This window comes from Convolutriloba macropyga, chromosome 3 (assembly GCF_964194025.1).
Source record: "Convolutriloba macropyga chromosome 3, txConMacr16.3, whole genome shotgun sequence".
Lineage (NCBI taxonomy): Eukaryota > Metazoa > Xenacoelomorpha > Acoela > Convolutidae > Convolutriloba > Convolutriloba macropyga.
The window spans coordinates 12,043,272-12,069,242 of record NC_134470.1 but is presented as its reverse complement, the minus strand read 5'-3'; the positions used below and the strand labels follow the sequence as shown (position 1 = coordinate 12,069,242).

Sequence of the window (25,971 nt, the reverse complement as noted above, 5' to 3'; positions counted from 1 at the left end):
GACAAAATCAGAATATCGAAAAAAACACTAGAAATAACAAAAATAGTAGACCAACATAACATAAAAAGCGTTAAAATTTTTTCAGTTCAGGGGTGTGGGTAGGTGCTGGTGGTGGGGGGGGGGGGGGGGGTTTGGTAGGTGGGGACAGGTAGGTGGTGATGCGGGTGGTAGGTAGGTGGGGCGGGGGGTAGGTACGTTGAGGGGGGGGGGGTAGGTAGGTAGGGTCGTGGGGGGGGGTAGGTACGCGGGGGGGGGGGGGTGTTGTTTTTTTTATGGGGGATTATTGAATTACAGACTGTTACCAATTGCTATACATTACAAACAAAGCTATTGTTGAAGTCCAATGTTCGAAAACAGAAGTCAACAATCAAAAACGGAGGTAAAAACTCGAATAGAAAGAAGTCACAATTCAAGTCATGAACAAACTTGCTTTCTGCTTAAATAACCTGTAGAATATCAATACTCCTCTTCAAGTTGTAAAAAACCAAGGACACCGCAATATAGCTCCGCTCATGCAGCTATGAAAAAACTAAGGAGACTAGTAAGAAGAAAGGAGACTAGTAAGAAGAAGATTTTCTCTAAGAGAAAATCTCAATAATTTAACGCCCCGGTTTTTACCTGTTTTAAGAACGAAAACTAAAAAGTGTCAGAGAAAAAAATCGGCCAAACAAAAAATCGCACAAATATCACTATAATAGGACTATAATCGCTACAATCTTCCTTTGAAATCAATTAATCAAGTTGAACATCAAAGCAAATAGCAGCTGAACAATTTTGAGAACGATAAGGTGAACAAGGATTGTCTACGACTCGAAAATCTTAAGAGCTTCTCAAGAGCTGCTTCTAACCTATATATCAGACAATCTTTTTTGTCTTGACATCATCGTCTCCCCGGTTTTTTCCGTCTAAAGCCAATTAAACGCTCGAAAATTCATTAAGGTCTGAGAAGTTCTCTTAGCTCTTTTATGCTTTGGTTTAACGATCCGCAGAGACACCACTTACGATGCAGACGCCAGAAAACAAATAAGTTTAATTTAAAAAAAAGTCAAGAAGAGGGAGAAGTCAGATCGCTCCAGCAAAATTTTTGCATAAAAAACAGGCAAACTTTGTTTAAGAGCAATCAAACAATTTTTGCTTAACCGGAGAACACTTATCAAATGTCGTACCTATTTCCTGCGTGAAAGCTGAATTATTTTGGAAATTATATTCCAACGACAAACTTTATACCATTTAGGTTGGGACGTTCGATGTGCAAAGGTACATTACCAGCACATATGCGTTGTTTATTGCACATACGCAAAACTTATAGCGTTTTCGTTCCGTCTTTATATATCGTTTTTTTTACATCCATTATTTCTTTTTAATTAAGACTCGAGTTGATCATTTTACATCTACATAGTAGACAGAGCAATTTAGAGAGCAATTAAAGAGTGCTCACTTGTAGTTGTTGAGAAGGTGGTGTTGTGAACCCATTTGGCAAATGGCCATTCTGCTGCAGGTGGGAGCGATGTCCAGCTCCTGCAGATGAGGAGGCACTAGATTGCGTGGAGCCAGGCGAAGAATGTTGCTGGCCACTTCCTCCTTGTGCATAGCCGTTCATATATGCCGTGCCTAAACATAATGGTCACTATTTCAGATATCAGAAACTCTCTTTTCCTTACATTGTGTAAACAAACATTTTTTATTCTTCCAATCCCATCATCACAGGTATCTGTTTTACTTAAGAATAAATGGCATAATTTTCTATTTCCAATTGTCCTCAAAGCATATTATTTAACTTCCATATTTGGATTTTCTCCAAGTTGCCTGTAACAGGCCAATCACGTGGTCATCCGTTAGATAACTCGTTCATATACCGAAAAACAAAACACAGACACAGAAGTCTGAGATCTTTGGTTAAAAAATGTTCACTTTCCTTGCCAAAGAAAATTTTTTGCCAAAATTGGTAGCTAAAAATGAAAGTTTTTCCCTGTGAAATGTGACGGTTGTGGTGAAGATTTCCATGTTCAGCATGCCCTAATCTGCAAAAAAGGAGCCCTGATTACACAAAGGCATAATGAAATTACAGATTTATTGGGAGACTTATCGTGCCTTGCATGGACTTACACTCAAAAAGAACCAGTAATTTGTGAACATTCAGAGAATCAGAAAGCTTTACAAGCCGACCTTCTCATAAGAGGTGTCTGGAGCCCTCAAGAAACTGCCTCGTTTGATATTCGTGTCACAGACACTGAGGCTAAATCTTACAGCAACAGAAATCCAGAGGATGTGTTGGAAAGCTGCGCTGACGAAAAGAGGAGAAAATACTCCGAGGCTTGCCATGAAAAACATATCGCTTTTACTCCGTTAATTTTCAGTTTTGACGGCATGATGGCCAGGAGAGCAAAATTTTTCTCAGAAGACTGGCGGACAGACTCGCTTCTAAGTGGGACAAACCCTACAGCATTATCATGAACTGCGTCAAACTGAGATTGAATTTTGCAATCTTAAGGGCTTCAAATCTGTGCATAAGAGGAACTAGATCTAAATGGAGATCGTTTCGCTATGAAGATGAAGCTTTTATTTCTTAAAGAAATATGTTGACCTTCCAGTCGTAATCGGATAAAAGTTATCAAATATTTATCACGATACTTGAGAGGACAGCGTACTTGTAGAATAAATGTCTGCTGGCATGGATTCAAAAATCTGTTTTATAAGTCACCCAATCAGCAGGGGCAACAAATTTTAACGCCAATTATTAGCGCTCTGATGTTTTTGTCACCCAATGAGTGGGGGCATCAAACTAAAACGAAATTGAATATGGTGCGAGCAACTTCAAATGTGCTCAATTTGAAAATGTCATCAACCCGAAAAACTACATTATGTATCCAGAAGAAAGACCTCTAGCTAAGTTAATGCCTAAGATCACAAGTTTCTGTTCTTACCTGATCTAAGCTGGGAGAACAAAAGCATATTGCAAAAGGCCTATTTCTTGTTGTGAAGAAAAGAAACGGACTGCTGATATTTGATTAAATGAACTGCTAATCTGCTGTGTTGATGAGAATATCATGTTAACCAAGTTAATTGTCAGTTGATTTTGAACTAGGATTTTGTTGCAATTTATGATTGGGGACTGAAAAAAAAAATCTTATAACAAACTAACTTCAATATTATTTGGATAATAAAAACGTTTTTGATATGTTTTATTTGGTATTCCACGTTTATTTAGATTTTCTGGGCACCTCTTGAAGAGCCGTTTGACTTGTATGGTGTCTAAGGTGAAGAATTGAATTAGCGTTCGATAATAATTGTTTGTATCTTCTGCCATCTGAAATCAAATCTAATCTAAAGCTCAGAAAAAATTCAAAATTAATGAAAGTTAGTCTCTTGGAAGGGTTCTGTAAAGATGACAAATCTATAAAACAATGAATGCTTTCTTGTAACCTGGCGAGTAAATATGATCGGCTGTTTGCTTGTCCAGGGAGTTACGGCTGCCACCAGCGCCTGTAGGATTGTTCCTAGTGTAGGCATTGGAGTTTTGTCCATGCGAATTGTACATGTGTTGTTGGCTGTGATGGTAGTGTGCACTAAACAACAAACAGACGACATAGAAAAATACAATTGCAAAAAAAAATACATATATGGCAACAATAATGACGTCAAACTCTGTTCGAGAGCAATAAAAAGTATAAAAAATTAAATGCAGCTCAAGATTTGTTAGATTCATTTTTTTATACGAGGGAGCCAGCTAAACACAGTAGCAACTAATTTCGCCCCATCACCGCCCAAAAAATTTGAATTTTTTATCACTGAAAACAGGAAGGGAATATTATTTTAAATCGAGATATAGACTTGAAATAAAAAAAATGACGCTAGTAAAAGCTACCCATAATATGCCTTTTATAGAAGTTTCCCCAAAAATAGTTTTTTCATTGGCAAGGTTTTTTAATGGAAAAGCAAAAGGTCGGGGACAAATTAAAAATGACTTTCGAACTATAAGAGCAAAAAAAATTGAGGACCATGTCATTGGTATAGAAGAAAGAGGCAAAAAGCTCAAAAACTTCGATAAATTATCCTCCAATGATTAATATCTTCTCTATATATTACACAAATTCACTGCCAACGGCTCTCACAGCTTAAAAAAATGAAAATAGTAAAAATAAATTATTTTTAATCAAGCAAATAATTTTGCACATAAAAAATATGAAACAGCAAATGTGAAGCTGCCTCTGTCTAATTATAATATTTAACAAGGAGGCTCCATAATTTGCTTTCGCACATAATGTTCCGACCCGAGCTCATCTACATTTTTGTAGACTTAATTGTCAACAAAATGAAGAGATGTTCAAAAATTGATGTTTGAAGTTAAAAGAATTATTTCACTCCCAAACTACTAACTGAAATACGTAAGGTCATGCCTGCCTCATTAGAGCGCCCACGAGGTATGCCATTATTAATACTACGAGAAAACAACCAACAAAATAAGTATAAAGAAAAAGAAACATTTTTAAGGGCAAAAACTCAATATCTAAATTTAAAAGCACCTAATAACAACGTCAAAGTGCAATCAGATAAAAGCCTAACTAAACAAATTTACGTTTTCTTAAATACAAAGCAGATGGGACTTTTCCGTAATGAGACTAGGTAGCAAGTCGACAAAAGAAATAATGAGGCGAAGTTCAAAAATCCATCAAAAAATTCTTAAAAACCATTAGCCTTTAACTAAAATTTTTTTTCATAACTTTACTAAATCGTTCTCACAAAAAATAGGACATGTCTTGTCTAGGTTAGACTAAGCCATTGAAACGGCCTATAGATGCAGAAAAATTCAATTATTGAAGCCATTAACCCAATTAGCGATTATCTGAAATCTATTTCAATTCTTATTTCAATTACAAATTCTACTAATTCACTTAAATTTATATTGAAAAAATAAAAATCTTCATTTTGGCCTCATCTGAAAATCATTGGGATCTATTATTGACGCAAATAAGCTAATAGAAGAGAAAAAAGAACACAAATATTGACCAATCACAAAATTTTTATGAAAACCCATATTGTCCAACAATTCAAACATCAGTTATGACACAAAATCAATAGACAAGTTAATGTTTGAGTTACAATAAAAGGAACCTCTCAATGATGATGTTAAGTTAAAAGTTGTGAAGAACTACAAAAATAAAAAAACTGAAAATTATTTGAATACAAATAGTCTCATAAAATTTAAGGCTATTAGCTATTAACTGACTACTGTATTGAACATGTTCATTCAGTCCTCAATTAAACGCTTATGAGACCTCTCATCATTTGGAAAAATTTAACGACTATATAAATAATAAACCAGGCAAAAACAGCAAATTCACCAAAAAAATTGTGAAAAGTGCCGAAGCCATTAAAAAATAAACATTTCAGTATAACTTTTTAATTTCCAACTATTTGTTTTTAATAAAACTGGGATTCCTCCAATTGTAACAATACGAATTCGAAAAATCAACAAATTTGCACAAATATATCAAAACCACGAAATTACCGTAGTATAAAATCAACAAATTTGCACAAATATATTAAAACCACGATATTACCGAAGTATCAAAGTCATTAGATTCAATAGCTTTCAACGGAAACCAATAACAGTCTAGTTTGTCTCGATAAAAATTCAGTAAAAAATTCAGGCAACAACCAAAAATCCAGTAGAAAAATGCAAGAAAGTGTCGAAGCCATTAAAGCCATAAACTTTTCTCTGAAAGTTTATATATGATCAGAAAGTCTTCGCTAGGCCATTGCGAATTGACAATTTTATGAAATGCGAAGATTTCATAAGGAACAAAAATTCTGAAAAAATATCAAATATTTCAAAAAATACGAAGGCTGGTCATAAAACCAATAATTAGAAGATAAAACCGCTACCCAGATTATTTTGGTTTTAACAAAAAGAAAAGGCTCCTGTCATTAGTGAGACTGACCTACAAGTTCACAGAAATAAGTTTAAGTTCGGTTAATGCTTCAAAAAAATTTTTCGAAAAATTATTTTTGCAGTCTTGACAGCCATTAGCTGTCCATTTAAAGCACTAGATAGGTTCACTATCTCCTTAGGAAGCCTACTGCACTTTAAGTCAACAACTCTATGCCAAAGGACTACAATAATTTATTAAAATCTCCAAAAGAAAATCAAAATTTCTTTACAAGGCATAAAAAACAGTAGCGATTCCTTGAAAACGGATAGTTATTCATTGGACATCATTTGACTGTAAATGACGTTTCTCATTAACGGAAATTTGATATGAAAAGTATCTAAGTGACTTGAAAAACAACAAAAAATATCAAAACGTGTTTAGAAAACAGCATTTCAAATCGAATTCGATTTTTTCAATAGTAAAATTCCCTATAAGACCAAAACTAGCCTTTTTTATAGCATTTGTCGATTAGGAATACGATTGTGTTTTCATTTGTAGCGTAAAATCAAATTTTGAATTAACATTCTGATTGAAATCTTAATTTGAACAAAAATTACGCTAAAAGTGAAAAAAAATCATGTCAAATATCACGTGTTCACACAATAGTTTAAACCTCCATAACTCGAAATGCAAAAAACTCTATTTCAGATTTCACGCTAGACGAGCTTTTTAATGATACCACTCACATATCTCTACGATGAAAATATCGATCCGCCAAAATTGACTCACCTAAAAACCCGTGAGTATATAGTTCCTCCCTCCCACAAGTGGGATCGAAACAGAAATCTAATAATATCTAAAAAAATATCTAAAATTGCAAGAAATTTGTGTTTTCGCAAACCGAATAATCTGCTGTCACCGCTTTCAAAAACAAAAGGAAAGTGATAATTTTTAAATTTCTGAAATTTTAATTTCAAGGAATATTAACAATTCCCTCTGGGGAGTATCGGAGATCGCTTAGAACTTTTGCTAGTCATATAGCTTAGTCATATTTACGATTGAAATGGTTGAAGATACAACCATTTTATTGTGGACATTGCCGAGGTGTAGATACAACAAAATTCTCAGTTTCTTTACTCAGAAAAAATGTTTCTGCTGCCTCTATTAGCTGCTCTCAAATAACCTTCATTTAGAGTGACACACACCTATTTGACCTTAACTCTTTGAATTAAAGTAATTAAAAGTCAATTTCAAAGTGAGGAAGTCATTTTTGAGAGTGAGGTAAGTCAAGTGAGACCAAAAATTTAATCACGCGAATGAACAAAAAAAAACTCGCTCCACTAAGAGCGAAAAATGACGTCACACACGCACTTCAGTTGAAATTGCATGAACGAATGAACAAAAAGCAGATTTGAAGTGGTTGTGACGTCATATGGTCGTAACAAAAATCGCGACGACGAAATAAAAAAACATAACAGGACAAAGTCCTGATTCAAAGAATTTTCATTGAAAAAACAAAAAACTAGACCTGGAATGAACTAAGAATGGATTGAGAAAACCATTTAGAAGAAAAATTCAGTACAAAAAATCGAAAAAATAGTAAAAACCAAAGCGAAATTGCCGCATGTGAACAAAAAACCACTAGCGAGAAAGCGAATTTTTGTTCAAACGCCGTTTTCTCACTACTTTAAAATAAGAGCAAAAAAATTCACGCCGCAAAACCACTCGCTTTTTCGCTCCACTTCCTGTTTCGGCGTGACCAAAATCACCACTCCAATTTGACTTCAAAAATCATGAAAATGTTTGAACAGATCTTAAAAAAAAGACAGCGCCCCAATACAATTCAAATTCTTTGAATTGTAAAAAACCCAAGAGAAGGCCAATAATAGCCCCAGCTATCGCTGTGTGGCTATTAATAAAATTCCGCGGGTTTCAGCTGATTGAAAATCTGAACAAAAAAAATTTAGACCCCACTTTTGTTGCTAACGAAAAGCAGCCGCAATTTAGCTGAGCGGCACGTTTTATTAAATTATTCACCGTCGTTTTGTGAAAAAAACTAAGCCAAGGTGTGCTAAATATTGAACACAAGACTAAGCCAACTTCGTGGAAAACCCTTAGACGCCTGAAGAAGAGCTGCGCGGAAAATATGAAAATCTTATCATATCTCTCCAGCAACAGCGACATTGCAGTCTGACAAAGTAAAAATATAGTTCTAGGAATCCTTCGGCAGTTTGAGCTCAACCTCGGGCGCAAGCGCCCTCGACTCAGCTCTAATAGCCCCAAGCGTCCCAGAATTATATTCTCAGATATACATTGATGGCAAACGTGCAAGTTTCCGAGCTGCAGGTCGATTAGACGAAAACAATCAATGAAAAAATCGCACATATTTCAGTTGCGGAGCTATAACAGTTACTGAAACTCAGATAAACGATCAAATATTTGTAGCCAAATTTCATGGAATTATGAAAAAATACCAAATAGCTCAATTAAACAAACTACACCATCAAATTTTTTACACAATAGATTGCTCATTTGTCAATAGATTGCACAAAATTAATAACTTTATAAAAGTATCGTCTTATTTAAAAGAGAAATATATTGAAATACAGTCTTCGCGCAATTCGCCAAACCCGCTCATTAACATATCACATTAAGGCCACTGCAATTATTACTGATTGCAGACAAATTTTCACAACATACATTTTTTTGCAACATACTTTTAAAAGAGGTCATACTAACCGAAGGAAAAATTGAGGAAAACCAAGCAGTAGACAAAGACAACTTTACACGCGGTTGCTAACAGGACAATAAAAGATGAAACGATGCTATTACGCTCACTGCCCTGCAAGCTCCCCAACTAATAATTAAGCAAAACATCCAACTGTGTCAACTTACAATGCATACCAATTTGAGTGCACGTGGAAACGACTGAAGTGACACAATAAATGCCTGAAAAAATAAGCACAGAATGTCATTAGACTTTTTATTTACAACTACAAACATTATTTTGCATGTAAAGTGCCGGTTGAAATTGAGTGGCTTTGCTTTAACTCCTATATTTATAGGAAATTTTATTTACGCCCAGTTTCACCAATATCAAAATTTCCACTCCTAAAAGAAAACCTAATTTAGGAAAAGCTCGTACTTATTCGAACATTTGATCAAACAGACTGTCACTAAAATTTATACAATAGAAATTCTAGTGCGCCGTTTGTTTACAGCAACCACTGGCCACGGCATCTTCACCATTGAAAATGAGGAAAAATTAATTTTAAAATAATTCAAATTCGCAAGGAAATTAAAGCCTCTTTTGTAAGAGTCTTTTTAAAAAGGCCATTTTTAGGTACAAGAAAGCAGGCCAAAATTTGAATTACAAATCAAAGAATTTAACAAACTGAAGACAACATTATCCGCCTTCTCAAAAGAACAGCCACCAGTAGTAAGCGTATCACCAGCAGTCCACGAAAAAACTAAAAAACAACAACACTTAAAAGTCTAAAACAACATATTTCGTATCTTTCAGGGAAAGAGTTAGCGACGTTATTATGCCCAACAACTTCAAAAGACCTTTGTACAATTAGACTTAAGACAGGAGACACCGAAAATTTTTCAAAAACCACTGATAAAGAGTAAGAGGACACTACAAGCGAATTTTGGCAAAAACGGATTTTTACGAATGTCATTGAAATCAAGTGGCATCAAAGTAATTGAAACCGTCAACTAAAACTTGCGATCTTTAACATCTATCGCACAATCGTTCAAGTTTTTCACTCAGTTCAACCCATTAGTTCAACTATATTTTTAATTTTTATCATCCTCAGTGCATGCAAAAACCAAAAAAATTTGCTCATAAACTGAACCATAGGACCTTCCTTCTGAATTAACGTGAAGCGCAAACCGAGAAGCAGATCAAATTTCGATCTTTTGCTTGTCATCCTAGTCACGAATGATATTCCCAACCGCGCCAAGTGTTCAAGTCCGGAAAAAACATGCTCAACAAAAACAAGTTGGGATAATTAATTAAACAATACCTCGGCGAATTGGATGATGAGGACATTTTCTGTTTCTTCTGGGCACTTCCATTGTTTCCACTTCCACCCGAAAGACACGACATGTTATAGTGAGTCTCTATCACAGATGTAACACTCAAATCCCAAAAAGGTGCTTCAGCGATAGCTGTACCGTGATCTTCTACAATAAAGGCTCCACACAATACACCGTTATGTAATACAGAGTTGCAAAACGCTGGTTCTATGTCGAAACTTCAATAAAGGCCAAAATGATTCGATTTTTATCGCCTGAAAAATGAGGAATTGTTCTGGGCGAGTTGGGGAAATGTGAGGTTTTACACTGTAAAGCTGAGGTATCTGAAACAATAAAACAAATGGTTTGATTCGCTTGCCTGGTATAAACAACATCAATAGGTATAATCAACATCAAAATAAAAGGATTTTTTATGATCATTTGGTCCGTCTGTAAGAATGAATTATTAAGGTCTTAATTATTGTCATAATGCTACAAACTGAGGTAAATTTTGAAATTACTTTAATGTACAATAAGATGTAAATAACGAAGGTTAACGCGCCTATGGTTTCGAATAGCCAGTTACACCTTACGCATGTTCAACTTACTACTATAATCAAAGGCAGATCTGTGCAGTGAGCAGCGGATTAAGAGAAAATTGCGCAAAACTGGGACTTTAAAAAGAAAACTATTCAACGATCATTTCTCACTATTTATATTAATTTTTGGGAAACTCAATTGCTTAAAACTCATATTATATGCTACACATTGCATAGATGTCAACCCCCTGATCATAGTTTCACACGGATAGTTGTGAATAAATTTGAGAAAGCACAGACCGGCGAGCCTCTTCGTTATTTACATCTGATGGTTCTTTAAAAAACTTTCAACGGAATTATTTCTGATATTTGAAAAGAAAAATTGCATAATAATTACCAAAAGAAAAAATTCTGACTTAGGGCAGCGTAAAAGAAGCTTTTCCGTTTCAACAGTAACTTTTTTGAGGTATTGCTTGTGGCAGCAATTATAGTTAAATTCAAAACAGATTGGACGAGAGGTTTATGAGAAGACTTTTTTTCAATAAGAAACAGCCTGAGATACAGCAACGCAACTTTGTAGCTACGTCTCATATTTATTTTTTTAAAAACTAGCCATTTTATAAGGTACTCTCTGAAGCAATTATTCAATTGTAAAAGAAAACAGAACGAACAATCCGCTTGCAAATACTTCAGGATTAATTTTAATTCGGACATGGTCTACTGTGAAACGGTTGTCACCTATTAAAAAAATATAACTTTGAATGTTGATCTTAACCTACATAATTAATCATGGTTATGACTAACTAAAAATCTCTTCAGACAATCAATTTTTTTCCGTAGCGAACTTGAGTATGGCTTTTTTATTTTGAAGTGAACATCTTAGAACCCTCATGTTGATAAAAATTTTATTATATTAAACAACAAGTTGTGAATTTTGTTGCAATATAGAAATAAATTTTGACAGAAACTTGAATTCAAAAAAGCACCAGTTGAAAATTTCTTTAAAAATGCTACCGAATAAAAGAAATGTTTACATTTCAAATCGAGTGAATTTGGAATTTCTAAAAAAGAGCCAATGCAGAAATTTTAATGTCCAAATATACGCTACAAAAATTGTGATGCAGGTCACCAGTGTGAATTTGAACAGCTCCTTAAAATTTTTCAAATTAATTTCCCTATTTGAATTGTTTTGTTGTTGAAAGCTCAAACAAATTAGTGACCGCTTCACATTTTCTATTGACTGAAATCAGTAGTTCGGAAAAAATCAACAGTAATTAGAGATATCAACTTTTTCCTGATTTCCTGTAATAAATTTTTGTTGTTCTGGTCTCAAGTACCAATATTTGTTCAGATCGGTCAACAAACAATCCAACTATTAACGTAATTTTTAAGCTAACTTTTAAATACACTACGGAATGTGCGGATCAAGTTTAGCCTAATTTTCCACAGAAAATAAAAAAAATTGTTTTACTTTTGCTCAAATTTGAAAAGTTATGAAACAGTTCAGATACTGCGTCGCTCAACTAAATAGTCTAAAAAATAGAGGGCGTAAATTGCAGACAAAATGGTGTGTTGTCTGCAAATAAGGTCTTTTGTTTGACTTTTTCCTCCATCTCTAAAAAAACAATTTTTAGTTTTCTTGTACATTAGTAGTATCGCGGTGGTTCATTAAAATTCACTTTGGGGCAAATAAAATCGAACATTTAACAAAAAGGTAATATATTCTTAATACATCAGTTAGAAGAAAAATGAAAATAAATATATTTTAAAACCTTTTAGCATCTTTTTATTCCCACCAACTATTTTCCTAATTCGTTATATCGGACACCTGACCTACTGCAAAAAGATTGAAAGCATTAAGCAAGAAACAGAGAAAAAACCTGCGAAATTTTCATGTCATTTTGTTTTTAAACAAATTTGTATAGTCCAATTTAATTATCATATATTACGAATATATTAAAAATCATATATTACGTTTCTATGACAATTAAAATATTTAAATAATTTAATGTCCCTTCGAATAATTCCTCTTCCCATTTTCCTTCAATTTTTTTCAATTAAATCCACTTTTTCAACCGGCGACAAAAATTGCAGTTTCAAAAACCATAAGTAGCGACTAAGAGCTATGTTACTTTTTTTCGCTACGATGCGTACACAAAAAGTAAAATTTGACAGATGAAAAAAAACTGGCCTCCCATTTAACAACTTTGAAAAAAGTGGGAACAATTAACAAGATCAGACTTAAGAGCATGCCCCATTTGATTTTATCTGATGCCACAAATTATCTGCAAATCTGCGGGAGAATACAGAAATTGTTTGTTTCAATCTGTTTAGCTTGAACAATCTCAGGAAAATCAAAAGATTGGAGAAAACTATATCGTAAACAAACAAAAAGTAAATTTCAACTCTAACGCTTGTGGTACCTAACACTAAATTATTTTTTTTCAAAATGAATGAAACAACAGAACTTATCTAAATATTCTGGCAATTTAAAAAACGTCTTTTCTTGTTCTGACCAACTCATTAAATGGGGCAACCTATGTAGAGCAACACAAAAAAAACAGTTAAAGATAAATAGTTCAGTTTCTAGATCAACAATTTTCTAAGAATTTTCTAATAAAATATGCAAAGAAAGATTTCGGTTTGAAGTAACGCGAGTTTTGATATTTGGTCTTTGAACATTTTACTGTGAAATAGAAAGTTTGAACATTTTCGTTTCCACTTACATCGATTTTTTCGCGCTCAAAAAGTAAACTTGTTCAAAGCAAGCTTTTTCTCTCAGTTCAACCAATATTTTTTACAATCAGAAGTAATTGTATTGGTCTGGTCTTTTTTTGTATCTGTTCACATTTTTTCGGCCTTTTCACGTCAGTTAGAACTCAAATTACTTGTGATCACGCTGGAGTAGTACAGGGATCGAAAAAAGAGTAGGTTCTAAGCCTAATTTGTTCCAATTTAGCTTTAAAGTGGAATGAAAAGTTGGTATCTAAACAAATTCTCTGTTTTTGAAAACGAACTTTTTACGTTCGGCAATTTGACTTGTTTTTAGTGTTTCTTCTCTTGAGCGACATTAATATGATACATGTGTATTAAAATTGTGCCTATTTGCAATTGCTTGAATTCAGAAACGGTCAGGTATTGCTTTTTATGACTTCAACACTATTTGTTGGCATAAAATATTACTGAACATTTGATTTTTGACCTTATTTAATTATATTTCTATTGTCTTAGTAATTAATATCATTAATAGCGTCTCTTTGGATTATTGAGGCATAAATGAACCTAATTAATGGTTTGAGTTCATGGCTAGTTGTTTTCATGGCCGAGTTCAATTGTAAAGGACTTTGTAGACGGTCTTATTTTTTCATGTTAATTTAAAAATGTTAATTATCATCTTATTAATTAATTAATTCAATTCTTTGGATGGTAAACATTATAAAAACTCCGCATGTAACTGAATTTGGCTTAAAACATAGTCAAATATATTCGAAAAAATTAGATGACCAACTTATTGCCAAGGATTTGATATGTCAGTATAAAATACGCTATGCAATAATACCTAAGAGCCATGTCTTGATATGATTTTTCTACAAACATGAGATCAAAGTATCCTGGTATGAATGATACAACATACCAAGTGCTATTTCCCAATAGCACTTCTGAACGTAAAGATCACAAGAAAAATCATATTTATTGGGCATTGGGTATTCTGTAACATCGGTTAATTTGTCATTTAGCTGAATGTATAGTAATCGTGAACTAGATATGCATCTTACCCGATATGCTTAGCTTGTGAATGATATAAAGCTGCTTCTGATCCTATTGACTAGACCTGATTTGATCTCCAAAGCAGCAAAAAGGTAACAAAACAGTTCAAAACTTGTCACGACAGACCAAATTCCACAATAAGCTCGAAGAGACGGCGGGTAAAAAAGATTCGATGGCTGGGCTGTTGCTACTGAAGAGGCTGTACGCCGAAGTAAAGATAAAAATTGAAGATGTGATTGATGAATTGCTCGAACACCGAAAGAGGGGATAGGCGACGGAAGGAACACAATTTGTGCACTTGAGTTGGTGCTACATAATAAGCATCATTCTGAAATAAACAATCATTACTGCTCTTCATCGTAGCGAGTTATTAATGGATTGAAACGATGCCGCATGCCGAGTGAAACCACTAATAACTAGTTATCGAAAAGGTGCACTGTAACGTGATTAGTTTACAAGCATACGAGATTTTAATGCACAATTTCATTTCCGATCTCTTATTGGTTAGTATTATGGGATAGTCGAGTTATTGGAATGTTTTGCTCAAAGTATTTCATCAACGGACACAAAAATCATGTAAAAAGTGTATAAATTAAGTGTATATTACACTACTGCTTTTCGACGTATCGAGTTATGGGCTGAAACGAGGCCGATAGCTGTTCTACGAACAAAACTGTTCGTTGATATTAAAAATTACGTCAACTGTCCTATACTGCTACTACTTATTATTGGACGGTCAGTTTTATAAGACAGCTGTTTATCGGATTTTTGACGTAATTTTCATTATCAATGACCAGTTTTGCTCGCAGTAATACTTTTTATTAACGGATATCAAAATCAGGGACATATAAAAATTAGCCCACTGGAAAGAACATAACTTTTGAGTTGGCTACTTTTAATAACAAAGCTGTTCAAGAATTGGTTTTGCTGCACACAATTTTCAATTAATGGTGCGTTTGTCTTTAGTTTGAATAATTTTTTCGAAGCTGTTCTCTGTACATCATATTACAGTTACTAATGAATAAAGTCATTAAAATTTAAGCAATTGAGAAGACAAGCTCAATGACCTTGAGTTCAACGCACTCAGGGTCGTCATACTATGAATTAAAAAGTCTAATATATTTGAAGAGCTCTTTTCGCCCCAAAAACCATTTATTCCCCTAAACACTAAGGATTCTTAATTTCGAATGCTAACAGTACCAATTATATGATATTAAAATGAAATTAAAATACCAAATGACAATGAACTAATAAAAAGTAGCCACTTGACGAGCGAAAGAAAAAAAGTTCAAATTTCAAGTTGTTCAAGATTTGGGCAAATGACGTTGCTAGAGTAGATCTAATTCTGTGTTTGATTTAAAATCCCGTGACCGGGTTATATCTGAACGCACTCAAGACTTCTGTGAAAATTTGGGCCATAAAAAGGGAGAAAATTTCGTTTGTGGAAAAATAAATCTGCTCTATCACTTTCGACTATTGGAAAAGAAAGGAGGTTAGAAATAAGTTCCAAACTTAATAACATCGATTAGTAAAAATGCAAAACTACATCATGAGAAGACAAATTTGCATTACGGCTTTCCTCTTCAAGGGTTCCACCTTCCTTTAGTAAATTTCCAATTCAACAAACAATGATGCCACAATTTAGAATCAAATTTTTGAAGGTCAAACAGCTAGAGAAACGGCAGTCTCTCATTGAGCGAAATTATCGCAGAAAGCGGCTACATGTGACGTCAAAATAGCGAATTTATTTGAAAAGCTGTAAAACGACTCAAATTATTTTTGTCATTAGTGACTGTAAAGTAATAAATTTGTCTTACAGGGCCTTAAAAATAAGCAGACAACAAAAACACCATAGCGAGATTACAAAACTGAGTTGCAGATAGGAAGGAGAATTAACAATCCTGTATTTACAAGTCTGCAGGAATTAATTTATAATTAATGACCGACTTAACAAATTACTCTATCATTCGGAAATTTTCCGCAAAATCTTCCAACAGCCGGCAAAAAATCAACTCATAACTTAATTGATAAAGAATATCTATGCACAAAACGAACCACTAGCAATATAACTAAAAGAAATTTACAAAGCAAGCAATTTTTTAAGGAAACTGGAAGGAATTTTTTTTCAAATACCTCTCAGAAGAGCCCATAATTATAAATCCGAAATCAATTTAATCACCACCAAAATATAACAAATGACCCTTGAAAAGTTGAAAATTTTCACAAAACCTCATTCCATGATGAATATTCTTTAGAATCAAAGTTTAGTAGACACATTTTTTTGATAATTTTTTTTCTGGATAACCTTCAACTTTAGACTATGATTTATTGCTCTTTCGTCCTAAATTTCCTAGATTTTGGAAACTAATTTATTAACTCGCAGTAAAGTGTTCTCGTTAGATGCCTTGGGTTTCCTCCTACTTATGTTCCCTTCAGACAAAAGACTCTTTAGGTTGCCCTCAGTATGACCAAGAAACTAGTGCAATAAAAAGGATTACAGGATTGATCTTTATTTTAGTAAAATTTTTTCCTCTGAAATCATCGGGTTACAAAGCAACGGCAAGAACGTTTTGTGAGTTTAGGATATCACACAGAAGACAGAACTTAAAATTGTTCTCGGTCGATGTCTATTCTCATGAATGTTCATAAAGAAAGAAAGAAAGAATAAATTTCTCCTTTATCATAAAAATTATGAACAATTTAATTAATAACATAATACATTATATAATTCATAATATATATCAATTGAAATTACTTACATATCAAAGGTGTCTCGGAGAGGACAGATAAACGGGGCTATTAAGCCCACCTAGTATCTGCCCTGGCTAAAGTTAAATAGCTTAGAAGAGAAAACGATAAAAAATAATTTTTTGATGTCGAAAACAGAAAAATATTTTTTTAAAAAAAAAGCAGTTTTAAGCTCAAAACGATTCTCTCTTTTGACTCATTACCAACTAACGCTAACACTGTATGCTGTGTTACGCTTAACGAGAGAGCAACTGATTCCTGGCAATTTTTTTTAAAAAGAAATTCAAATAGAATTTTTTTCAATTGCAATTCAATTCTTTATCGTCAATTTTCTATGTGTAGACTTCGTTATTGTGCAAAAATAATACCATTTTTGAGGCCTCGGCACTTACAAAGTAAGTGCCGCAACAATTTTTGACAAGAGTTCATGGAAAAGAAATAGGTGAAAAAATATTTTGAGGGTGGATACGGAATAAACTAATTAAAAATATAGGATACCAGCTCCTCATTGTTTAGCAAATAACTTTCTTTAAATTTATGATAAAATAGCGATATTTTTTGCCAAATTTCGGTTTCAATGTTTGGTGCTAGAACTTCATTCTTTCTTAGCGTGTTAAATAGCTTTGCACAACGATATGAAATAGAGGAGCGCTCAAACTGCGTTTTAAATGAGGGTATCTTTAGGTAGTTTTTGGTAGATCTTCTGGTGTTTCTGGTACTATGCTCATATTCAAAGAGTTCATTTAGATAGCTTTCGCTATGCATCTTTTTCAATGATTTCAGGACAAATTTCAGCAGCTCATAAACATGGAACTCGAATACTGTTAGTAATTTATTAGAGATAAAAATGTCCCTAGAACTATCTGACCTTTTCCTGAAGTAAATGAATTTCAAAATTTTTTTCTGCAGAATGTAGATAGGTAGAAGCGACGAGTAACTGCAACAGCCATATACCAAAATACCGTATTGAATTATTGGGTTAACATTGCTTCGATAGTAATCAATAAGCTGTTTACGGGGTACATAGTGACGCAGCTTACATATAATACCACACTGTTTTGAGAGTCTTTTCTTAATATATTCTATATGTGATTGAAAACTTAATTTACTATCTACATAGATTCCGAGATACTTACAGAGATTACGAACTTCAATAGAAACATCATCAAACTTAAACACTGATTTGGAAGCACTATTTGTATTCCTTATATTCATTTGTACTGTTTTATCCATATTTAGTATTAACTTATTAGCAATCAACCAATTATTGATGCTTTGCAGATCTTCTTGCACTAAATTATCGTCTTTGTTGATTGCGGTGAGGTTTGTATCGTCCGCAAACAATATAACATCAAGAGATTTGCAAACTAATGGCAGATCATTGATATAAATGAGGAACAATAACGGGCCCAGAATTGAGCCTTGTGGAACCCCACAAACTATAGATTTCCACGATGAACAAGCTCCATTTACAATAACCCGCTGTTGTCTCCCTTTTAAGTATGTTGTTACCCAACTTAGAGCTGGGCCTCTGATGCCAGTATTTTCGATCTTTTTCAATAAGATATCATGCTCAATGGTATCAAAAGCTTTTTTAAGATCAAGATAGAAACTGATAGCTTTTACATTTCGGCAGTTCAATCTTATTTTTTCAACTAATTCAACTAGAGCGTCAATTGTGCTGTGTTTGGTACGAAATCCAAATTGCCTATTGAAAAACAAATTATGATATTCCATGTAAGCATATATGCGAATGAACAAAGCACGTTCAATAATTTTACTCCATACAATTAGTAGAGAAATTGGTCTGTAGTTATTTTCATCAAGTTTTGATCCATCCTTGTGAAGAGGAATGACTTTGGCCTTTTTCAGATCATCGGGAAATATTCCTTCTTCAAAAGATAAATTGATTATCTGGGTTAGAAATGGAATCGTAACATTTGATGATAACTTGACTATGACATTTGAGATATCATCATCACCAGATGAGAATTTATTATCTAGATTATCAATGATTTCCCTAACCTCGTCACAGGTTATTGGCTTTAGATACATTGAGTGATTAACTTCGTCCATCTTAGTTAAAGGAACGTGTTTAATGTTGTATTTCAACTTCGGACCAACATTGGTGAAGAATGTGTTAAATTCCTCAGCAATGTCAGCGCTGCTTGGATCAGTGCAACGTGCATTGCATGAACTCAACGCAGGGACTTGTGAACTTTTTCGCGTTGTTCCTTTAATATCATTGAGTAACTTATATGTTTGCCTTGAGTCTCCAATACATGATTCGAATTTTTGTGCATAAAAATCTGTCTTAGCTTTTTTAACACTTTTTCCAAACTTGTCGCGTAACAATTTGAATTTTTTTGCTGCTTCATTGTTATGCGGATTTTGTTTCATACTTCGATGTGCTTGGTTTTTTTTGAAGCGCAAATTTTTAAGGGTGTTTGTAAACCATTTCGGTACTTTCGATTCTTTATCAGCCAAGCATTTAAGAGGGGCATACTTGTTAGTGATCTCCAGGAAAAGGCTGTTGAATTTGTTGAACAACTCATTGGTACTATCAGATTCGAAAAAGTGACACCGATTCCTTAGGTTCCAGTCTAAGTCAGTTAAATATTTCGACCGTTTTTCTTGATCTTTTATAAAACTTATGTCTCTAAATGGCAAATAGTTTTGTTCAGTATCAACATTCATTGGCCACTTCATTAGGATGGGATAATGATCTGAAAAGTTTTCATAAGTTAGTACACTAAATTCAGGGCTGGCAAAATTTTGATATATAAAATGATCTAGACAAGTTGCGGAGGTAGAAGTTTCCCTGGTAGCTTCAAGATTAGCAATCTCAAAATTATTAGCAGATATCGTGCAAAAATAATTCGAATGTAATTGATTCTTCACATGAGTATCGATGTTAAAATCTCCAGTTATAACGGTAGGACAATTTATGGAAGTTAAATCATTCAAAAATTTATCCAGCTTTTCGACGAACTTTAATTTATTTGTTCTTGGTGGATTGTAGATAGTAGCCAATTTAAATCTATATTTTTTGTATTGAAGAGAGACCAAAAGAGTCTCATCCATATCTGTTGAATGTGTTTCTAACAAAAATATTGGATCCTTAATTTGAATCATTACACCTCCGCCAAGCGTGTTCCTATTCTTAATTGCATAGTTATTATAGCCTGGAACTAATAAGGAATCGATGTCATCATTTTCAGTCAACCAAGTTTCAGTGAGACATATGACATTTGGTGGAGACTCAAGACTATGAACAAGTGCTTCCAAATCACTTAAGTGTTTTTTTAAAGAACGAACATTAACAGTTAGTATGGAAATTGATAAATAGGATCTAGCACATGAAGATAAAACTGATTTAGGTTCCCTCTCCGTGCATTTCTCTGCCGGAGAAATGCCGCTGAAAATGAAAACAGTTTTTCACATCTTGCAATTGATAGCCTAGTTCATCACCACCTTCGTACAGTCCCGTTATCTTCTGAATAGATCTTTCATTCTTGTATTGGAAAAAAATGTTACTTTCTCGGGTCCAAACCATTGCAATACGATTATCGCGCTTCATAAGGTTAAAAAATGCTAAACGGGGACGACTAATATCTTCAAAGACTTTAACATTGGCGTATCCGTCGAGATTCTCCAAACTTTTTTTCTTCTTCAGCATCTCAATTTTTGAAACTCGCCTGTTGAAGCGGACAATTATTGGTCGCTTGCCTCTCTGTGAACTTGGTAGCCTGTGTGCAATTGAAAAGTCCTGTTCATCCACGTTAACCTCTATTTTGTTCGCAAGTTTAACAACTTCCTCGATAGTCTCCGCGTACGCTTCAGGTTTTCCATCATCCTTGATAACCTCAGGCAGTCCAATAATTTTGATGTTATCACGCCTGTTGTAACTTTCCAGTAGCTCGGCTTCGGATAGGGACTTCAAGTTACATCTTTCTTCTTGCACAGTTAATTTTTGAGCGAACTCATCTTTCAATTTGGCAATTGCATCGTTGATGGCTGCTGATACCGAATTCCGAACTTCTGCTTGAATGCCTGCAATAATACTTGGCATTTGAGCTGCAAGTGCGCTTTGAATGACTTCTTCCATCGATCTTTCTTCAAGCGGACTCAGTTCCGAGCAACCTCTTTTGCTTGCACTTGCCTTCATCAGGGGGGTGCGATCCATGTACCGGAGAACAGGTGGTTGTCCATTGACGTCATTGCCGGTTTGGTCATAACTCATCTTAAACTATTTAATAAGTTTATCACAACAATTAGGCTAGAACTTCATGAGTGACAGAGTCCATCAAAACGCGTCCATCAAATGGCATTTGACATTTCAAACAGAGGTTCTAAAAATAGCGTCAACAATTGCAAGGTGATGCGCAATTTCACAACTGGTAATACAGATAGACACTCATATCATCGCAATCCAAATATAGTTAAGCAAGGCGGCTAAAATATGCTTTGTCCCACCAAGTTCAACATTGCGAGTAGAAGTCTAAGTGAAGAAATCAAACTATGTTGCACAAAGATTGCTGTTGAAAAAGCTGACGCCCGCATTTTAGTTACGAAAACATCTGAAAACTTTATTTGGGACTTGTTAAAGGAAAAACAACTGGCTAACGTCGGAGGTATTGCTCTTGCACAAGTAGTGGGAGCTCTAATCTAATGCAATCTGCTCCAGTCCGGGGGTAGCCTATAGGAGGCGGACTAAGAAGTTCACTAGTGACTCAAATGCTGTCATTAGGGGTTATTAGGGACATTAGGGGGTAACGGCGCAATTCTCACTTGACTGTTAGTAGTAAACTGCCGCGAATTGAGCTCAGCTGTCTAACATTGTGAATGAGAGAAATTTAGATAACGCAAGTCTAATAAAGTCGCTCCAAAATTCAAAAGTCGGGCAGAAATTTTTAACAGTAATTGCTTTAAACGAATGAAGAGGGTTTGGCACTGACAGTGAAAAAAAACCTTTCTTGGTTAGGTGCGAGAGGTAAAATGCGGGGAGGGAGTAGGTTCAGAAATCAAAACTATGAAGAGAAAGTTCAGCCTTCTAAGAGCCTTCAATTTTAGAAGCTCATATGGCGGCTAAATAGGGCCCTAATGCTCTTGTATGTTACCAGTTTACCCCTTTTTTGAGAACAAAATGTTTAATTGGTCGGATGATCACGCCAAAATTGATAAAGCAAAAAAAAAACAATTAAATGTGCTTTGCTGAAGCAATTACAATGCGCTCTGCTTATAATTTAGCTTATTAGTCCTTGGAAATAATAGAACAAGTAATCAAGCTACTGCGTTCGGTATAAAAAAAACAAACATTGCTTCGCCATGGGTGCCGTAAAAGAGATTCGATTTCACAATGTAAACAGAGTCCAAATGGATTGAGCCAAAAGACGCTGAGGCTTAAAATTTATATTGAAAATCATTTCCGTCAAAAAGCACGAGGAAACAGTTTTCGAAAAAAACAAGAATTAGTCGTTGGATAGTACATCTAAACTATATCCAGATGTGCAAACTCTGTGAAAAAAGCACACACACCAAGTGAATTATTAAGCGATGTCCCGCTTGCACTTCGGTTCCACTGTGATACGAAGAATAAAGAGTATAAACTTTCAAGCTTAAAGAGTATAAAAGTTTCACAACTGTTGGTCAAATAGTGTTTATGAAAAACTTTCCTTCCCATATTAAAATTACAATATAATTGATAATTTGCTCAGAAAATTTCATCAATCTCGCAAAATCTTATAATTAAGCAGAAAATTTTTGAAATACGTTTCAACTTTACATATTCGTTAAATCGGATAAGTTGACAAAAACTTAAAGTGTTGCCTTTCGGTGTGTAGAGACAATACAGAACGCTACTGTTACTCTTTCTTATTGTATCTCTTTCACAGCTTAGAAATTGAAAATTCAATTTTTTCAAAATATTCCAAAAAAATTTCTGATTTAAAATGAACCCACGAGGCTTTGGTTTATAGATTTGTCTCAAAGAGAAAACGAAAAGAAAATTCAACTAAGTGAAATTTCTATTGTTTCTATCACTTCAAACTTTTTACTAGGCTCAGTTTTTCGAACAATTTCAGAAAACTTCTGAAATAAAAATTAGGAGACCAAAATTTACAGATAATGACGAAAAAAATTGAGTAATGAACAGCAGTAAAACTCTAAGAGCAACAAAGCTAGGCTTTCAACAAAGCATGTTCAGCTTGACCATTTGTCTTCATCGGTTCTTGCTAACATTCATCTTGCCTACCAACTTACTTAGTTTAAGTAGCGCTAATGAGTTCCTTAAAGCGAATTTAAAGTAGGCAAGAATCTACTCTACATCATGCAGATGCTACTGACGTAATCTCAGATAGTCTAATTTGGGAAGCTCCTAGAGCTCCAATACGAGACACCTGAGTCCGCAAGGATCTACAAGATTAGCTTCACTGCGCAGCTAAACATTAACTCGCCAGCACTGGATTTCAACAACTTTGTCAAATCACTCCACTTCAGAAATTCCGCAAAACCCACTCCATCGTAGGGTTTCCGGTCAGAAGGAAGTCTTTTGAAAACGTGATCAAATTCCATTGTGAATTGCTCAACGTCTGTTTCTTGAATAACTTGGCTTCTGAGTTGGTGTGTAACAGTTCTTTTGCGAGCCTCAGGTTTTTCTAATCTCAAGGCTAATCTTGCTTTGCAAGTCCATTGTTCATGCTTTCCTTGGCAAAAAACGAAGTACTGTAAATACTCTTCCTTTTTGCTGTTTTCAACTCTTGTTAGGCTGATGAAAAAGTTGAAGTCTCCAATCAGTGTATGTTTGGAGAACTTGTGGGAGTCAAAACTTCGGTTTGAGTCTTTTCCACTCAAAATCAAAGTGACCGTTCCTTCCGTACTTTTTAAACAGAAATGACTGTATCTGAGGTCATCGATACGAGTGCATAGTTCAGTTCCTCGCGCCTCAATAGATTTACTTTCTTTTGCAACAAACAAGCCCATATCTGATAAAACACTACTAGAAGTTTCTGCATTGCGGAAATCTGCTAGCTGCTCTATAGCTCGACATTTTCTACATATATTTTGCAACTCAGTTTCCAGATCCTCAGTTACCGACTTCAACCTATGGATCACGTTCAATCGTTTCACGCTTTCTTTGTCCAAAATCGTTTTGGAACCATTTACGTCGAGTCGTTTTTGCAAGAACTTTTCTACTAAAAGAAGATATTTTTTTCTCTCAACAATTTCATGATGGTTACTATGGCCAGACAGGCAACTTTGACAAAGTTCACTGTGACAATCCCAACAAAAAGACGAGATAACCTTTGAATGAACACATCTGCTACGGCAATAATTCAATAAACTTCAGGTACCAATGTGTGGGCAAAATCTGCCTCACCAAAAAGCCATTTTAGGCAAACAAATAAAGGCAACGCTCTTTTTGGCGTTTTCAATAATAAACGAATGTAAGTGACAAAAAAATTGAACATCGCAGTCCGAAATCAGAATAATAACAATTGATAACAACAAAAACAAAGCAAGAAATTCATCCCTCCGGGGACAAAAAGAAAAAGAAAATAGTGATAACAGTGAACGAAAGAAGAAAGTCTCACATTCTTAAGGTGTGAATTTTTTGCTGCTCGGCGCACCAGATTTTAGAGTAAGAAATATGCGTGTGAAGAATGAGATGTTGAATTGGAAATACGTACTTAGTTACAGTCATCACTATCTATTATAGCGCATAATTGTATGTACTACTAATGTGAGGAAACAAGCTAAGCATTAGCTCTTACTGCTCGAGCTATATCGCTAAGCATTTAGCCGCTGCGCTCAGCTGAGCTTGTTGTTGTTTGCAGCTATTCCTCTGCTGCTGGGCTTGAATCGCCAGCCAGTGGATTGAATCCTCGCAGAGTTGGAAGTGCTTCTACTACAAATTCACTGCTTTTTATAGTGGTGGTTTATACTTTTTGACAGCTGGCATAACGTGATTGGTTGATTCATTATGTCGACATAGTCTACAGCAAGAGCACAGTAGGATAGCATCCGATAGCACTAAAATGATTGAGTTTTGTATTGTATGTAGCACTGCTACATCTGCAAATGGAATCGACAAAACTGAACTTTTTTGTAACTCCTGTAGACACTTGAAATTTTACGATTTTTCGACGTTCGATTAGTTGAAAAGCTTAGAATGTGAGCTTAGAAATCAAACAAAGACCTGAAAAGTTTAAAAATAGGTTTTTAGTGATAACTGTGATAGGTCTTGGGAATTCAATAATTGGAGTATAATTATTCTCTTTGAAAAAAGTACTTGGATTATACACCAAAATCAAATAACATTAGTCGTTCTTTTTCCCCCAACAAAACAACTTACACTCATAATTACACTCATAGCACTTAAATAACGAAAGTCGCGCATGTTGAAAAATATTCGATCACAAAACTTTTGAGGCCATGCAAATCGCAATGCATAAAACCCTCAAACACAACTGAAAAATTCTGAATCGAAATGTATTTCAATATGCACAAGACGCTTCCATCTGTCCACGAAAAATGGAATTTCACCGGTCCACAAAAATACTGCTGGGTCAGCGAAAGAGCAATATCTCTAAGAACAGCACGTTTTGTTTCATTTAGTGTAAACCAACCATATCGCTGAGGGTATATAATAAACATTGGGTATATATAAACAATGGCCCATTTGGAAAATTGAGTGTTTTTTTACACTTTCTTCACCGGTTGAGGTATTAAGTTCACTTTTCTTTAATAGTTATTTAAAAATACGAAAATTTTTTCATTTAAAAATACTGGAACTTGATTGGTTCTATCTGCTTACTTTGGTCCTATTCGTGTCAAATAAGCATCTCCGTATACCTTTCAACAAGCTAAATCGTTTTTGAAGGCAAAATTTGATGACCTTGGATGAAATTTTTGCCCTAAATTAGTTTCAACTTTTCTTCAATTTGTCTGATATTATCTGCATTGTTATAATATTGAAACACTTGATTAACCTTTTTAGTAAACCCGATGCACCCAATATC

The 25,971-nt window shown here is 34.5% G+C and overlaps 2 protein-coding genes across 2 annotated transcripts in view; both read right to left on the bottom strand.

Annotated features, from left to right (window-relative positions):
* LOC142335949 (uncharacterized) overlaps window positions 1-3,565 on the bottom strand; it is a 30,006-nt gene extending 26,441 nt beyond the window's left edge. Inside the window, exons 1-2 of the mRNA XM_075384362.1 lie at window positions 3,424-3,565; window positions 1,439-1,611 (exon numbers count right to left, since the gene is read on the bottom strand). Coding sequence (XP_075240477.1) covers window positions 1,439-1,590 — 152 coding nt within the window. The 5' untranslated portion in view covers window positions 1,591-1,611; window positions 3,424-3,565. The remainder of the gene's footprint in view (window positions 1-1,438; window positions 1,612-3,423) is intronic.
* The window catches only part of LOC142335945 (mediator of RNA polymerase II transcription subunit 13-like), a 177,974-nt gene extending 156,747 nt beyond the window's left edge, over window positions 1-21,227 (bottom strand). The window contains exon 1 of the mRNA XM_075384355.1: window positions 21,203-21,227. The gene's annotated coding sequence lies outside the window, so the exon portion shown is untranslated. The remainder of the gene's footprint in view (window positions 1-21,202) is intronic.
* Between the last annotated feature and the right edge of the window lie 4,744 nt (window positions 21,228-25,971).